General features: G+C 35.1%; 1 protein-coding gene and 2 long non-coding RNA genes across 3 annotated transcripts; all 3 read left to right on the top strand.

Moving 5' to 3' along the window:
• Positions 1 to 2,900: 2,900 nt before the first annotated feature.
• Positions 2,901 to 4,149, top strand: LOC306999341. Its single transcript, XR_013797825.1, has 3 exons — positions 2,901 to 3,034; positions 3,796 to 3,869; positions 4,014 to 4,149. It is a non-coding gene; the product is annotated as an uncharacterized lncRNA (long non-coding RNA).
• Positions 4,150 to 4,561: 412 nt separating this feature from the next.
• Positions 4,562 to 6,005, top strand: LOC306999339. Its single transcript, XR_013797822.1, has 3 exons — positions 4,562 to 4,780; positions 4,947 to 5,106; positions 5,195 to 6,005. It is a non-coding gene; the product is annotated as an uncharacterized lncRNA (long non-coding RNA).
• Positions 6,006 to 6,757: 752 nt separating this feature from the next.
• On the top strand, positions 6,758 to 16,364 carry ccl20a.4 (chemokine (C-C motif) ligand 20a, duplicate 4; the record flags this gene model as incomplete). Its single annotated transcript, XM_079613392.1, has 6 exons — positions 6,758 to 6,763; positions 8,903 to 9,066; positions 15,274 to 15,338; positions 15,654 to 15,762; positions 15,876 to 15,953; positions 16,211 to 16,364. The coding sequence occupies 6 exons, from the start codon at positions 6,758 to 6,760 to the stop codon at positions 16,233 to 16,235; spliced, it is 447 nt and encodes a 148-aa protein (XP_079469518.1). The 3' UTR covers positions 16,236 to 16,364.
• Between the last annotated feature and the right edge of the window lie 2,044 nt (positions 16,365 to 18,408).

Raw genomic sequence — 18,408 nt, 5'->3', positions numbered from 1 at the left:
ACCTAATTGAGTAAGTTTTAAAAAGCAAATTATTAAACCTAGTGTGAGTGAACTAGGAATTCCCTGAGAATTGACACTCAGAATTGGTTTGTATTGCATGATCTTCAATGCTATAAATATGTTTCGGCATTTATACTGTAATAAATAACTGTTGTCATGGGTTAGTTCAATAAAACGAGCAATTGCGGTTTTATGGTTATTTTCGGTCCCTATAGGAGTCTGTTTCTTGCACAGCTCTGTTTGAACACAGATCCGCAGCGCTGGGATCTCACCTCCTTGCCTGGAGCTGTAAATGTAATATCAAAAGTAATGCAGAATGACAGTGTCTGTCTGAGTTATTCTCAGTGCTAGTGTATTTTTTTAAGGGCCCCAATAAATGGCTTGATGAGTGCAGTTTTCTTTATTTCTTATTTAAATAGGATGTTTGGGTGGGACATATCGATGGGCTTATACCATTTTTGTATATGACCAATAGGCTTTATTCAACCAAGATGTGAACTCTGAAACTCTGGAATGCCAATCATATAGGATATGAATGCTTAGCTTTTTAGTCTTTATCTAAAAGAGTTTTGGCTAATATGGACAGTAATTACATACGTGTATGAGTTCATGTGCTGGGGGAAGTTTGCTGTTCACTGTTGCATAAAAGGAAAGATTAGAGCTGGGCAGTGGAGCTGTTTTGTTGCCGTGTTCCTGTTTGTGTGTGTGTGGGTGTTTTGGAATGTGTGTGTTTCTCCATTATTCAGCAGGAAGTCCTCTGTGTGTGCAGCCGTGCAGAGAGGACCGAGGCAATGATGTCATCGCCAGTCATGAGAGTATCGCTGGTAATTAAACAACTCAGCTGCAGGAAGTGTGTGTGTGTGTGTGTGTGTGTGTGTGTGTGTGTGTGTGTGTGTGTGTGTGTGTGTGTGTGTGTGTGTGTGTGTGTGTGTGTGTGTGTGTGTGTGTGTGATGTACTTTTGGGGGCAAAATTCTCTAGAAGCATGGAGCCAATTATGAATCATTCTTTTTAGGGGTGCTCTGGAAAAGAAAATGGTCCATAAAAAGAGTAAATAATGCGCTATTCAATTGAACTAATAGCAGAAGTAGAATTTTAGTGTTATGTATCTAGCCTAATATAATTAGTTTTATTTAACTATAAAGTTAGTGGGAGATTTTAATCTAAAAAGACGTCACTGTTCATTTTAGTGTTTAGTGCTCTGAAACACCAAAGATATACTGTTTAAATTCATTTTAATGTGTTACAATATTGTGTTACTGGCCAAATGTAAAAGGCCCTTTTACACCAAAAGTGAAATGAATAAGCTTGGTTTAAGGAAAAAATGTAAATTCATGTCTGTACAGTAGAGGGCGCAGCACAGACAAACATTTCAGCTGTGCTGCCATTCTGGATTGCAGAAGAATGTCAGCAATAAAAAATTAAATAAAAAACACAATTGTGATGTTTAACTAAAGTCATTTTTGCTTATTGGTATGGTTGAACTGTATCATTGAACATTATCAGCAAAGACATTGGTTAATAAAGTGAGATTAAATTCAGTGTTATTTAACATATTTAAGGCTATCGCAGGTTTGCGTATTGAGTTTCATTTTGAGGAATACTGAATCACTTTTTCTGCATGTGTGATGAGTAAATGCCATTTATTGACTGACAGCTCTCTTGACCCCATGTTGAGACATCAGGAGTAGCCTACAGTAAGTGCAGATGTGCTGTGTGCGCTGTGTGAACATGGTCCTATAGATGTGAACATGTAATCTGATTACGTAGACCTCACGTTACTTGTAATGCTTTACCCCCAACCAACACTGCACATGAAAAAGCGGAAAATAAAAAGATTTTCATCGTTTTATACCCTATATTCCCCAGATAGCAAAAAATATCCACACGGCTTCTTTTTGCCGCCGGCCCTAAGCTGTCGGCTATAGGTGCGTCTCGCTGGCGGGGATACAACGTTTGCCGCCGAATACGTCACTCCCATTTTATGCGAGATGCCGCCGCCGAATAGCCGGCGGGCCGACTGCTTCATTTTCTCTGGCGGTTGCCTCCGTCTAATGGACCGCGGCCAGCTGGCGGCAAGCCGCTTTGAAATACAGATTTCTACTCTCAAATCGACCAGCCATGTTGCAAACGCATGTTGGGAGTTAGTGGAACTGACAGCATTTTAACTACTTTTCACATTTGAAGCGATTATAAAATCATAATAGCCTAAATTATAGCTTTTTTTTTTTTTTGCTCCAAAGCCATTAGGGTTTAAATCCTGACTCTTGATTCCATAAGGTAAGGTTTAGGAAATTACATTTAAATGACGTTGAAACTCTGAAGTGATTATATGTAAAATATATCAAATTATTTTATGCTCTTAGGTGAAAATTGTTTACATTTCTTTGATTTATGCACAATTGAGACATGCACCAATAAACCAAAAATAATTCATTTTGTAAAACTCAAGTTACTTACTTACTTGCAATAAATAACTTTCTGATTCTGATTAGGTTTAAAATAGATATTTCATTCATGGTATGAACAATTTAGCAGAATAAATTGATGAAGTTAGACTTTTTACCAATGCCTGACTAATCAGTGAACAGTGAAATACATCTGCAACATGGCCAAAGGTATGGCCTACTTGATATATTTGTATTCATTTGCAAGTGCAACCATGGTAATATCAAAACCCTGTTTTGACCTGAAGGAAGGAAAAACTCTAAATTCTCCTCTGGCTTCAGAGCTGCGCTGATAGTTTTGTGAAATAGCTCCTGGCCCCGCCCCGCCCCTACTGTCGATGACGCACTGGAGCCACTGAGGCTAGCCCCTCCCGAGCACATTCGCAGCAGGTCGCCGCTCGCACCAAAAAGCTGGATGCCAACCGCCGTAAAATTGGAAAGAAGAAGAAGAAGAAGAAGAAGAAGAAGAAGAAGAAGAAGAAGAAGAAGAAGAAGAAGGTCGCCGCTCAATCGCGAGTTACTGTCAGTATTTACTACGTTACAGCCTGCAGTTTGCTAACTAGCAAAGTCATCGACTACCATCGTTTAAGTAAGTACATGTTTTCTTTTTGTGTAACGCAATAGCATGTTTACATTGTTTTTAGTTTATATATTTAAAATCTGTAACGTCATCTTTGTTCAGCCTTGTTTACGCAATGTTGCTAGTAACGTTACATGTAGAAATATAACTAGCTACAGTAACGTTAGGTGGCCAAAGCTTTAAAGTTGCATCTAAGTTTAACTTTTGGTGTTTTCTTATAAAAAATAACGATGTATAGGTAATTTAAATTATTTTGTTTGCCTGAACAATGCTGCTAGTCCAGTAACGTTAGCTAGAGGTGCTAGCAAGTGTTAGCTAGCACATGCTGTTTTTTAACTTTTGTTGAGGTTAAGCAATGTTGCTAGCCTAGTACACGTAGAAATTTTACTATTTTACATATAGAAAGACTAAGTTTAACTTCTGGTGTTTTCTAACAAAACAGAATGATGTATATAGGTGTTTTTAATTTATTTTTTTGTCCGAACAAATATGCGGCTAGTTCAGTTCACCGTGTAGCTACAGTGGCTAGCAAGTGTTGTGCTGTGTGTTACTGTACTGGATTTAAGGCTATTGTGATTTCTAATTCTGTACTTTTTATGTTTGAGGACAATTCTGTTTTCACTTTAATCACTAACGTACACTCAATGAATACATTTTATTTTTTAACAATTTCACTGTTCCACGTTTGGCTGATCAGTTTTGTCTCCCACAGCATAGCTACTGTATATTCCTAACGTTAACAATGCGGCTTTGTTCACATTTTCTTGCAGATACCTTGACCAGAGCATAACTGGTTATCTTCACCCATGAGACCTACTGTTGGACAATCGTTTTGGCTTTAAAGGTAAATGCTTCGTTAGTCACAATGTCTAGTTGCTGGGCCAAAAGGAGAAGGATTTTGCGCTAAACTAAGTGTTACATTTAAGTCCAATTCATTAAATGTATGCAATAACTTCGAACATATTTTTACGTCAATGATTATCAATAGGGGAAAGTAATCACTCCGTTATTGGTCCTTGGACTCCCCTGGCATCTTGTGTTCACCATGAAGTTTTCAGCTATGAAGGTATATTCTAGGCCTATGTCTTAATGGCCAGTGTTTTAACAGTATTGAAAATAGTGCCTTTTATTTTTTTATGTAGATTTCCAGAGACTCCGGACTGAAAACCGAGCCCTGAGGGAGGAGAACCAAGCTCTAAGGGAAAGCAATGCACGAGTAGGTGAGAACATCCACTCTTCTTAAATTTTACTTTTTTGTGTGTGATGTAGGTTCAAAACTATCATATGCCTTTAAATTTGTAGCTTCGGATGACAGTGGCTCACTTCAAGAGCAGGTGAAGCAAGTTGGGACAATGTTGAAGACGTTTGCTCGCACTGGGCAATCAGGTACAACTTGCAAACAACACCTGTAGTTGTTGGTTTAATTCCCACTGGGGCCACCTGTACATGTAGTAGACCTAGATAGTAATGTCATAGTTTAGTAGTTGAGGGACCAGGACTAACTATTTTATTCTATTATTCCGGGAACCCCTGTAGGTGCAGATCAGACCCTAATGCTGCGACGTCTTGGAGAGTTTGGCGATGTTGTGCCACATGGACCACAAAATGGACACTATGCTGCAACATTTCAGTGCCAATGTGTCTGTTGGAGAGTTATCTCTGCCAGGGGATCTGTTACTCCCCCTAGACACCCAGGAAAATTTGGCGTTGCTTGACGATAGTTTGAGGCAGGATAAAGAGCTCCAGGAACGATTTGTAAGTGTGCTGCTTTCGTTTATAACGCCGTAGGGTAATCTAAAAAGTCAAATTAAGATTGTACCCTGCATATTCTACAGTCTGAATCCACAGCCTGTCACATTTTATATTTAATTATGAGAAGCTTCAGAAAAATGTAATTTGTAACACTTTTTTGGATTTTCAGCTTCGGTTTTTGGCTATCTAATGTGGGAGGGACCTAAAGACAACAGTGTGGCGAATGCTTCAGAGTATATTCTCTAATCCGCTTTCCATTAATACAACCTGGACTGGTGTAGGGGATAAAGCATGTTTTAGAGACCTGTTCCTGAAGACCATTGTTCAAAGTAAGTTGAATATTTTTTTTTTATATTTAAGTAGATGTGTATGGCCTTATTCCATTTGAATGGCATGACACATCTGTATTTTCTACAGGGGCCATCCGGAAGAACCCGGCAACCCAGGATGCCACTGATGAGGCGGTCCAGGTTAATGTTACGCGTTACCTGAAAGGAGCATCTGACCGTGAAGGCGGAAAAAGGCGCCGCACAGCTGAGAGGGACCCACAGCCAACCCCTTAAACCTAGGCTGACTACTGACACCCCAGCATCACTGACAACTGTAACTCTTTCGTTGTCCTGCAGTCAGTAACATCAAGAAGCGCCAGACTACTCACCCAATCCACACTGTTCACTGTGGAACTAACTTTATTTTTTTATTTTTTTTATTCTCCCCCTGACCCTGCATTACCAAGGATCTCAATTACTTTAAATACTATTTGCTGCTTATTTCATTTGTTACCGTGCTTAACTATTCTATTGTTAAATATAGCTTGCAAATGCTTGTGCCTCAGGTCAGCATTGTAGTTATAATGGTCTTTTCTACTACTGTTTTTACCTTAGTATTTTTATATATACATTTTATACATGTATATATACACGTCAAGTTTTGTTTATCACAGATACTAGAGACAGATCTTATTGCAGCACAGTGTAAATCTTGTGCCCCAGGTCAGCAATGCCATTATAATGGTATATTCTAGTCCAGAGCTTTACTCTAAATTATTAGGCTACCACTTATCCTATTGTTAGAAATGGCTTGAAAATGTGATGTTATATCTTGATTTATTTGCTATCCTGCACTTTCTTTGGTACCAAATATCCTCATTACTTGTTATAATGTTTACTGTAATTCTTTTCATCTTAGAGCTGACCTCTTTACATTATTAACAATTATTGCAAGTGCTATAATTTACTGGCAAGGCTGTTTTTTTTTTTACCAACATTTATTTGGAAACCTGCATGTTTTTTATCGTGTCTATATATATATATATATATATAATTTTATTATTTATATTTAAGTGATCTTACAAATTTTGTTTCAATGACAGTTACTGTACTTTGAAATGTGGAAATAAAACGTCAAATGTAAATTTGTCTGGTTTGATCAATCATTATCCTTGTTAAAACTGCATGCTATAAATATAAAAAATATATATTCAATAAGCGGCGGCAGATCGCTCAAACAGCGCTTGCCTCCGACGGGCCGCGGAAGGGCCGCCTTCGGTATAACGGTGGCGGAACGGCGGTTGGCCTGCGGGCCGGCCGCGGAACGAAGGCGGTAGGAAGGCGGCTGCCGCTTTTAAAAAGCGGCTGCCGCCAGCGGTGCGCCCGCAAACGTGTTTGCGATTACGCCATTCTGACGCTTCTACTGCCTCCGGAGCACCGCCGGTGGTCCGCCGACTCATTGCTATCTGGGTCAGAAGTATATTCGGTTAAAATCAATGACGTTTTGGCTGTGTGAGGTTTCCATGTTCAGCTTCGACGTCAAAGTGTTAATCTAGTAAAGTTAGGAATATCCTTTCATAGAATATGCATCTTAAACTAGGCTATATTTTTGGATAGGCCAACTTTATGACGCTTTTGTGTCTTTTTATGTTGGCTTTGTAATCTTCAAGCTACTTAATCTGCTTTTAAAATCATACGAGTTTGGATCATCATGAGGGTGAGTATATGACAGAATTCTCATTTTTGAGGTAACTATTCTGTCTCTTTAGTTTATGTTTTCTCGTGTATTTCTGTATATTCACATAGGCCTTTATCTTCTTATCAGTATGAGATAGACTGAAGCCTGATAGGCTACTCTCACTCCGGTCAACAATGAAGTTAGCTGTCTTTCTTCCTCGTTCTCATTTACTGGGATTTTTTATTTACAGTTGGCAAAATTTGTTAAACTTTCCCTTCATAATCAGATAAATAGCCTAAGATTATACTTTTTATTATATAGCTTCGCTCATTTAGGCTACTCTCATTTATTCTGAGCACCATATCTGTTAGTTTCTCTCATACTATCATTAGAAAGAGAGGAAGAAAGACCTCATAAACACTGCAGTTCTGATAGAATATTGAATTAACAACTGAGTTTATTAATAGATCTGTTGTTATTGTTGATTATCTGACGACGAGAAAATCGCTGGTTTAGGACAAATTGAAATCAACATGTTTTACTTTATAGAGTAGGGCGACACCATGTGGCTCTTTTGGCTGATTATTTATTTTAATTTTTAGGCCTGTGTGTAAATTTCGTCACGCACGAGAAGAACGATGCGTGTAACTATTCTAAGCATTCGCTTGACAGATTATCTTTCTAGGTTTGTTTGTTTGTTTTAACCCAGAGAGAAGTTATTCTGCATTCTAGTGCTTCATAGATGATCATAGCCAATCTTTAAGGTTATTCCCCTGAGCTGAAGCATGTACAGTATGGGGAATTTTTCACTTACCTATCTATCATCTCTTTCTCTGTCCAGTCACAGCACATTATTCAAATGAATTCGCCTCATTTATTAAATCACAGCATAAAATCCTCTGAACTTTCAATGTCCTGGTGAAAAAAAAGAAGCTAAGTATAGGCCTACTTGCAGCCAGATTAGTTAACTTGAAGTGTGCTATTTTGGAACAACTCATTTTGTAAGTATATTTTAGTTGTAATTAAATTGTAGTAAATCATAACTTTAAGTGTATTTAGTGTACTTTTGTGTACTAAATTGGAACAACTTCAAGTATACTTATATGCCTGTGTAGGGACTAATTACATACTTGATTGGTGATATTAAAGTGTACTTTGTTTGTGTTACAAGTACATTACAAATTCATTACGAGTGTCTTCGAAACAAGAAATATACCATAAGTGTATTATATTTGAGTAAAAAGTATTTACTACTCAAATACTACAAATTGCACACTTTGTCTTCAATAACAAATGCACATTAATAAACAAATATTACTTAGCTATACTCAATAAACTGTATATTATAATGTATTTTGAAATTTTCCTTTAAATGCATTGTTACAATGATCGTTTTCAGCACACAAAAAAAATCCCTAAAATATATTTTTAAATAAAGTGCAAATAAATACACTAAAAATAAACAGAATTTTCACTTCAAGTATATTTTCAGAAAATTATATTATTTTAAAGTGTGTTGAAAGTTCTAGAAGCATGATGCTAATATACTTTTAATACATTTAAAAGTATAATTTTTTTGCAATACACTATTGAAAAAGGGAATATATTTCAAATACAATAAAGTATACTTTTTTCACTAGGGTGCACTTTGTCTGTGTCATATGTAAACAATTCAAATTCAAGTTATTGTGTCTTACATCTTCTAATGTGATATTTTACTGCCATTGTCCTGAAACTCATCTAGTTAAAATTATTAAAATTATTGTTATTATTTTTTGTACAGTTTAATGGTTTAAGTTTAGCTACAAGAACCGCAATTTATTATACTGCTGTTATTCTGAAACTCATATATGTATAGTTAAAATGATCTAAATTATTGTTATTCATTTTTGTACGATTTAATAAAGTTTGAGCTACAAGAACCGCAATAAAATACAAAACACAAATTTACGTAAAAAAATAATTTTAATGCATTGAATTAAACAAGCAAGCAAATAGTATAAAATAACATGCATATACAAATATGCAGAGTACATATGCAGATTTCATAAAGAAAAATGTATCCATGAAGAATGATCTGTTCGGCTTCAGATGTGGTCAAATTAGGCTCTTGAATGTTTTTTGCTGATTGCTTGCACTTTCTCCCTAAAATGAGAACAGAAATAACAGAATTATTAGCTTCAATTCAATATTGTTCAATTACTTTGTGTTCATTTGTGCTTATGTGTCCACAGCAATCACATCTGTGCAAGTTTACCTCAGTTTACGGATGTTTCCCATCACCCAGGCTTTGGAGGGGTCTGTGCAAATGTTCTTGCCTCTGTTTGTGTGGAATCTGTGGGGTAAGGAAGCATCTTTTACTTTTCTATTTTCTTTAGGAAACAGTCATTTCATGAATAATCAACTATGAGTATGCATCTTATACTTACATTACAGCATCAATGTGGCAGTTTCTTGTGATGGTCTGAATGGAATATCCTTTGATAAATGTCATGTGTATGATTCCTTTGGTGTACTTTCTGCAACACGCTGTGAACACAACAATACGAGCATGTTAACACCTACTGAGTTTTTAAAAATAATAATAATTACAAAAAAAATGACATTATAAATGGATTTTAAACACATTTACGTCATTGTCCCTAAAAAAACAAAATGCTTATTCCAGTAAAGGAGTAAACATTAAAAAAATGATTCATGACTGTGCAAATATTGCTTAAATATGAATCCACTAATGTAAAAAGGATAGAAAGATGTACTTACACCCAGCTGAGGCATCTGTATAGAGAACACTGAGAGCCACAACCATCAGCACGATCACGCTAGCCCGAGTCATCGTCTCTGTTTCTGTGTGTGTGAGATCCTCAAAGCAAGAGTCAGATTTGAAATGGGTCAAGACAAGAGAGTGTGGTGGCTTTATAGGTCGGAGACTGGTTTTTCCGTGCCTACGTATACACTACATGTGTACAAACAAACAAAAAAAATTCACCACAATGAGAGCTATCTGTCAGTCAAACAGGTGCAACGCGGAAGAACACAGAGGAAAGAATGGCCTGTGGGAAAGAACAGAGGTTTTTTTTTTTTTTACTTCCTGAAAGAGAGAGTGAGCCACCAACATATTTGAATGGTTTCCTCCTGGTAAATTAATAACGTTGGAAACTCCGATGCCTTTAGTTAAAAATGTAAGGTCACTGGAACAAAGATCTGGCAAAAAATAAACCAGAATGTCTACTTTTGTCTAGGCGTGGTGGCATGAATAGATTTATGTAATAGTAAATTAATGAAAACACTGTTGTATCACTTTGACGGGTATTTAAAACGACTTCCTAAATGTTAACAATGACTTTTATCAACAATTTATTGATGTTTTTTAATGTCTTTTGTATTGCACTAAAAATATAACATCTAGCCTAAATTAACTGGTTTAATCCAAGTCAAAATATTATTTAATATTGCTGAATCAACCAAATGTAACTTTTTTTTTTTAATGTACATGTCACAGGAATTCGCATGTCACAGCAGCAACACATACTATATATAAAAAATATATATAAAAATTGTAAATATATATACACATTATATATATATAAAACATTTACACCAACCAAACACTCTGGTACAGCAAATCACTTTAACTAAACAGTCTTACAGCAGGTAGACGGAAACTATCTTACTTTACTATCTCACTATCACTATCTCACGTTTGAGCAACGAGCTACATACCGTATACATGGTTTCAGGGGGTGAGATTTACAGTATGATTCATAATGGAAGAAAGCTTCTCATATATCCCTATCTTGCCCAATTTCATCTACAGAAGGCAGAGGGCACCCCAGTACTGAACTAGCCCTCATAATCAGTTTGTGAAGTCTTTTTTCCCCGTTCCTCTCAGATATCCCACCACCCCAACATACGATCTCTCGTCTCAGTCTCATACGAAATCCTTAAAAGTCCGGCACACACCAAACTATCTCAGTCGACTCAGATCTCGGTTCTGACCCTTATACAAGTAAACCATGTGATCACAACAGTCCAGCTTATTGTTTAAGTAGATTAAGATATTTATTAGATTTCACTGTTTCAATGTCCACCCCTTGAATATCTGCAGAGACAATTTGATGTGTTTTCTTTTGGAAATCTATCATGATTTCTTCAGTTTTGCTTGCAATAAAGGGATAGTTCACCCAAAAATGTAAATTCTGTCATCACTTACATCATCATTCTCTCTTCTGCTGAACACAAAAGAAGACATTTTGAAGAATGTCGGTAACCAAACAGTTGACATACCCCTTTTGAATTCCATAAATTCCATAATTTTGAATCATATGATATAAACATACTATAGAAGTCAATGGGGCCCATCTACGGTTTGGTTACCCATATTCTTCAAAATATCTTCTTTTTTTTTCTCAGCAGAAGAAAGAAATGCTTACAGGTTTGGAACATATTGAGGGTGAGTAAATGATGACAGAATTTTAATTTTGGTGTGAAATATCCCTTTAAGCTCAAGGGAATTCAACTCGCACCAATCCAAAAAAATATAAAAAATTCTTAATCAGCTCTCTATTCATCAGTCAGATGTATATAAAGTAAATATAGGCCTACAGTATATTCATACTCAACTTGGTATAAACAAGAGAGAGAGGAATGCAGGAGTGTCGGTTTACAACCTGACTATCCAACGGGACAGAACTTTTCGCTGCAACTAATTCCCACACAACACAAGCGTACACCCCCTAGCGGTAACAACTGGAACGGATAGAATTGTACTCAGTCTACTACAATATTATACACAAATACATTAATTTATACCAACAAAATAAGTTGTTATGGATTAAATCAAGTGAAATAGCAGGTTACCACTTTTTACAGTGTATGGCACTTTAAATTTGAGTAACAGTTATAGATTCAGTAACCTTGTAAAAGTGGCGGGGGAAATTATCAGATTTGTCCTACAGACATATTTTTTAATTCTATATTTTTAGAAAGGCTTAGGACTATTCTTTGTTTGTACTGATGACCAACCATTACGATTTTATTTCCAGTTCGGTTGTACATTTGCGGGGAGTACCTTTTTATAAAAAATAAAAAAGAATCCTTTGTGTGGCTACTGAATTGTTCTTGCCCTGGTGAGAGTTAATAAAATTAATTATAATAATAAGAAATGAAGCTGGTATTCCTACACTCTTAAAAGAAAATGTTGTATATGCAAGGTATGTTCTGTCAGGTGCCTCATATATATACTTTTAGGGTGCCCATCATGGATTTATTTTTAAATCATTAATTTAGTTTTAATTCATTTTTTATTTTGATTTAGTTTTATGAATTAACATCTTGTAAACTTACTTTGTCACTAGAATTGTCACTAGAACATTAAAGTATACCTATTATGCCATTATTTGAGACATTCTTATAACTATTTTTGGCATAAAGGGTTCTTTAAAATTGAGTCAAGAACCCTTTACTCATATTACCAAGAAATCCACTGTCCAATTTCCAAAGTAATCAAAATAGTTTCATTAAGTTTAATAGGTCTTAACTACACATTTTGTTCTTAAATCAATTAATGCAGAACTTTGAGTTGAAATTACTCACAATATTAAGTTTATGTATAATCATCAACATTATTATGTCAACAGAACTCAGCAAAATAATGTTTGCCATTTTAAAGTTTTAATTAAGTCAATAAATTCGAATTCATTTGTTGAATTAAAACATTTTTGCTATTTAAAGTGTTATTGACCAACATTTGTATTTATTCTCAAAGACGCATGCAGCAGCACATGGAATATTTTACACTGTCAAACCGCTTGGAAACACCAGTTCAGATGCAGCGATAATGATTTGCTAAAGAGTGTCACGGACCCTTTGACCTGGAACTTTTGAAACAAAGAACCTTTTAGCAACTGGGAATATCCACCAGGACTGGGACTCAAACCTTAACCTTTTTGTTAGTGAATGCATTCTGGAATTATGAGTGTATTGTGTCTTATGATTATTTAACAGTAGATAAAACCACACACATGCAAACATACATGTATGGATCGGTATGAACTACGCACATTCAGCGGCGTCCTCATTTCCACATAACGTGTGGTTTCTTATGCGGGTGAAGCTGACTTTCATATTTTTTCTAGGTCATCATAATGTTTTATGTAACTCATGTCCTAAAATCAGAAAGTGAAATAGGTCATAAGTGAGAACAAAGCCTTACAGTGCTCTTTTAGCAATGATTCACTTCCCTTCAAACCCACAGCCGTCTTGTTGCACGACTTTAAACAACCATTTTAATGTCACTAAAAGCATTGCTCTCCGTTGTGGTTTTACTAAAACATTCTTAGATTCTTTTATTTACACCTCCAGGTTTAGAGAAGTGTCATGCTACTTGACATTTCAACTTTAATTTCTAAGAAACTTAGAATGATATTATAAAACGTTTTTAGAAGAAAAAAAATGAGATCAATTATTGGATCCTACTGTTTCTTCTCATCATTCGCTGTGATCTGATCTAAAGATGTGATAAGAGAATGTGATGACTGTTAAGTGGATGATACTTAACTTTTTGAGCAATGTTGGGCAATCTTACAGAGCGATTGTTGCGTTGGTACTTTCTCATTGAAAATGGGCAATACATTTATATCTGGATAATTTAGATTGGGCCCTGTGTCTGCCCATTGACGGCAACATTGCTCAAAACGATTTCCTGGAAAGCCAGACGGTCTAAATGTTAGACTTGATGTTTAAATTATCTGTGTTATTTATATTATTTTGGCTCACACATTATATTAATTGTCTTTAAATGCTACGTAATATTTAAATTAATCAATTGATCCACTTATTGTGTAGGTACATGTTTTTTTTCCATTGAGCTTATATTTTTTTATAAGCAATTATAATTAATTACAACTGTAAAACATTTTTAATACATCACTAATTGCATTGTTGACCCTACACCAGTGTTATTTTATTTTTTATTTATATTTTATAGTTTTATTAATATTTTGAAATGGCTTTTGTTTTTATATTTTATATTTATTTATGTTTTATATTTGGTTAACGATAACAACCCTGCGATACACCAACCCCTTAACCCACCCTTAAACCTAACCACACCATGAAACCTGGCCCGGCTGCCTAACCGTACCCTTATCTCACCTCAACATTCTTGCGCACCAAAACTCTTTTTTTTTTTAATGCAAGTACATATTTTAGTAGTTAAAGACACCTAATATATAGCATGACCTCATTTGGTCTTGGAAGTAGATTACTAAGTAGATTAACTCGAGTAACTCAGCTGCCATCAAAGAATTACTATTTCCTTCCTCAAATAGTTTCAATTAAAATCGAGAATAATTCATGAAAAACTGAGCTATCTGATTCTTTGGTGTGTTGTTCACTCTTTAATGTTTAATGAACATTTGCATGACTTTGTTTAGAATATATTGGGAAGGAATTCACACACACAATACAAGTCTTTAATGTGTCCCTGTTACAATTACACATTTAAACACTGAGTAGGAATAAGGATTGGTTTAGGCCGGGTTAGTTGCGTGTAATTATGTATAATTTATAGTTATATTACTATATAGTAAATACATGTAACATGTATAACAAGGACTATTTATACAGTACATCATATATTTTTTAAAGTGCTGTGTTTCTTCAGGCCAAATATAAATGATTTATGATAATATTTAATATTGTAAAAATGGTATTTAAAAATTACACCTTTCCCCCCACATTGCTCTACCTAATTTCCACTGAACGTATGTATTTAGTTTTTGGCACAATTTTAGTTTGGTTACTTTTTTTTGCGCTAAATAAACATTTATATACATTATAAGCTCCACATTTGTTAAATTCTTGTACGGTATAATTACGTTTTATCATTGTCCTGGGATCTTTTTAATGTTTAATTATTTATTTATTTATTTTTTTCAGTCACAGCACCTAAAATATACAGCTTATCTTATACAGTGCATTCATACTGTACATTTTTACCTAAAATCTACACGTTGAGGGAAAATGTCCATCTACATGTTTACCCAGTTTTTTTAAACTAATCTAACTTTTTACATTTTCAGTTATTAAAAAAAATTATAATAAGATGACTATTATGACTATGATGATTATATTTTTGCATTCAATTCATTACATATTATATACCAGCCCTAATCATGTTTAGTGTCTAAACTGGTGATTTCGTTGATGACACACAATGATTACTTTTAAAAACGAAAGAAAAAAAAGACAGCGATTGTCAAATTGGGAAATTTAGAGGGATGGAACATCTCACTTTATGGCATATAAATTTAGCCGACCTACTAATATTTAACTCCGTGATTTTCCCCTGTCTTCCACCCCCAATGATGTGGTCTTCAAATTCCCCTCACGAACAGCTATATAATGTAGAATTTGAGGATGCTCCTCACCATCACAATCCTCAACATTGCTGCTACTGTCCACAGAACTAACTTATCAAATACTTTGATCACTTTTGATTACATTTTTCACCGATAAGTGTCTTGTTTCCCTCCCATGATGAGCAGACTCGTCCTGACGTCATCGGCGCTGCTGCTGCTGCTGTGTTTCTGGGTCACTTTGAGTCAAAGCAGTGAGTAAAACTGATTCTATCAGACATTCTCTTTGATTTCAAGTGTTTTCAAGTGTTTTTTCAGTGCTTTCAATTCACAAGGCTGTTCTTGAAATGTAGCCACATGCATTTTTATGTATTTTAAACATTTAGGACACTGCCATGCTTGATAATCAGGGCTTTTGCAATTGATTTGTGATTCATTCATTCACATCTTAACTTAATGGTGAATTGAATAGGCCTACTTTTACACTAGCAGAAAAGTGGCTTATGAATCTTTGAATAAACCTGAGGTTAGTTGTTACAGCATGAACTGAGAGTGTGTTATGTGTTAAGGTCCGGTGAGGTGCTGTACCAAGTATTCATCGCAGCCGTTACCTGTTCACCGGCTGAAAGACTTCACTCGGCAGGACGGCACCATGACCTGCAACATACAGGCTGTCATGTGAGTAACAACGCTGGTTCTGACTTAAAATGACATGTCTCTGATATTAATATTCTTACATGTGAAAGAACAATCTGTGATATCTACGAACATTCTCATTCTCTTTCCTGCAGTTTTACTACGGTAAAGGGCAGACTGGTCTGTGCTAACCCTGATGATCTGTGGGTTCAGAAAGCCATATCACATATTCAGTGAGTTCAGCATTACACACACTTACATTTATGTTTCTTAAAAACAGCAATGTATTGAATGGCAGTGAGCACAAAATGTAACCATAGTTGTGTATATGACTAAACTGGCAAACGTAGTCCTGATCCAGTTCAAGGTTTTGTAATGTGCACATTTAATTTTGTAATGTGTTTGTCTCCTTATGCTGGATACTCTGGTAAATGAGCTGAAGTTAAAACTTGAGAAGCCTCTCTTAACAGTTTTGTTTTGTTTCTCGCAGGGAGAAAAAAAGGAAGTCAGCGTAACGTGGACACCATCAAATCGGTCTAGAGTTGCCTAAATTGAACAAATCAACATTAAACACATTGATTACAATTTATTTTTTTACAATTTATTTTTTTATAATTAATTAATAAATACGTTGTTTTGACGGCAACAATGTGTCTTTTTGTTTTGTCTGCAGCATTTCTAATAAGGTTGACTTAGTTTTAAGTTTTTTCACAATATGCTCACAAGGTTGCTCTTGCATTACACTTTACATAAAACACTCTAAATAAATCTGTACAGTAGTACACCTGGGCAAGATAGAAATGTGTTTAACCTTTTAGGCTAAAGTAAAAAACAAAAAAAACAAACAAAAAAAACATGAATGTTTGGGAGGACACAAAGTAGACAGTAGATGGCAGTATATATCCACTTACCATTAGCCCAAAAACAGCCCCAAAATATTTTTTTTACCTTTAATGTTCTTTAAATTATTGGAAATTTGTTTAGTGCTTGCAAAAGCATATGTGCATCTTAGAAGTAATTACTTTGGACTTTTTAACCAACCCCTCCCAGAATGTCAGACTAGGAAAGTTCACTTCTTCAGGTCTTACCCTGAATACTGGTTCCACATGGATGTGTGTCGAGTCCCCTGCTATATGCACTCTTCACTCATGTCCATGTAACAAACACCATTGTAAAATTTGCAATAATAATTATTTGCTTGATCACAAATAATGCATGGACAAACTACAAAAATCTGACAGCCTGCATGGTGCTTCAACAATAATCTAATCTTTAAGAGATAGTGGTGGATTTTAGGAAGACAATGAAAACTGACCTGAGTCCTGTGCTTATAAATGGAGTGGCTGTGGAGAGAGTTCCCTGTTTTAAATTATTGGGGTTGAACATTACAGAGGATTTTTTTTTTACACACACCTCCATTGTCACTGGAAAAGCACACTAAAGTCTTCATTTTCTGACAAGATTAAAGAAAGGAAGATTGCATCAAAAATTTCTTGTGAACTTTTATCGATGTGCAGTGGAGAGTGTACTGACATATTGCATCACATTCTGGTACGGTATTGTACATGAGAGGAACAGAGGGCTGTGCCAAAATGGCACACAATTTCATCCGCACACAGTTACCATCAGTTGAGGGCATTTACTTGTCGAGATGTTGAACCTCCAAAACTATTAGAGACAAGACTGAAAAATCTTTTTTTTGATGTTGCTAGAGTCGTACAACTATTGAACATTTCCCGACTGTTTTCCATCTATAAATTATATTTGTAAATGCACTGCACACTTTAACCAGTCCATTGCTTTTTACTGTACTATTTGTTTTATCTTGTGTATATATAGCCTATGTTAAAAACGTGTAATCTATATTGACATTTTTATATTTATTGTTGTGCTTTTTGTCTATATTTTGTGTTGTCTTTTTTATGCTGCTGTTTTATGTGAATGTTTGAGAAAGTGGGATATACTAACTAAACTTTGTTGTTTTGCACAGCAGCACAATGACAATAAAGTGTTTTACTTTAAGTCTTTAAATTAGTAGTAATTAATCCAATGCATCATTTTGTTGGCTCTAGTCAATGAAAGGACTCAGTCCAAATGATTATGGATATGTCAAATGTGATTAGAGCTCAGGTGGAAGGCCAACATTCAATATACTGTATCATCATAATTTGATTGTGATGTGCTTGGGTTTTCAGTACCTTTCTAGAACATGAAGTGGATCTAAACATACAGATTCTATGTTATACTGGTATGTTACCTGTTATTTAGGGGATGTAGAAAGTTCTGCAGGTGGATAATGCTCAAATTAAAGAGCACAGACGCAGCCATAATTTCCATAGGCTAATGACCAACGCAGTTTACCAACAAAAATTAAAAATAACATGGCTTTGCAAATTATCAGTTTAATAAACACTGTAAAAAGTAATCACTGAATCTATTTAACCCTCTGATTCTCTTCATTTGGGCCGACACTAGTTACCTTTGGGGTCTCAGACAATAAAATATAATTTTAAAATAAAAAACAGAATAATATTTTATTTTAACAAATGTCATTTTAGTCTATTAATGTTTTCACTCCACATTTGTGCAGGATTTGGACAATTTGGATACATTTGGAGGATTTATGATATCTTTTAAATGTATATAAAAAAATAAAAATAAAATGTAAATAGGTTTTTATACAAAAAC

Source organism: Phoxinus phoxinus (genome assembly GCF_949152265.1).
Source record: "Phoxinus phoxinus genome assembly, chromosome: 5".
Classification (NCBI taxonomy): Eukaryota; Metazoa; Chordata; class Actinopteri; order Cypriniformes; family Leuciscidae; genus Phoxinus; species Phoxinus phoxinus.
Note: the sequence above shows the minus strand (reverse complement) of the source record. Positions and strands in the feature narration are given on the sequence as shown.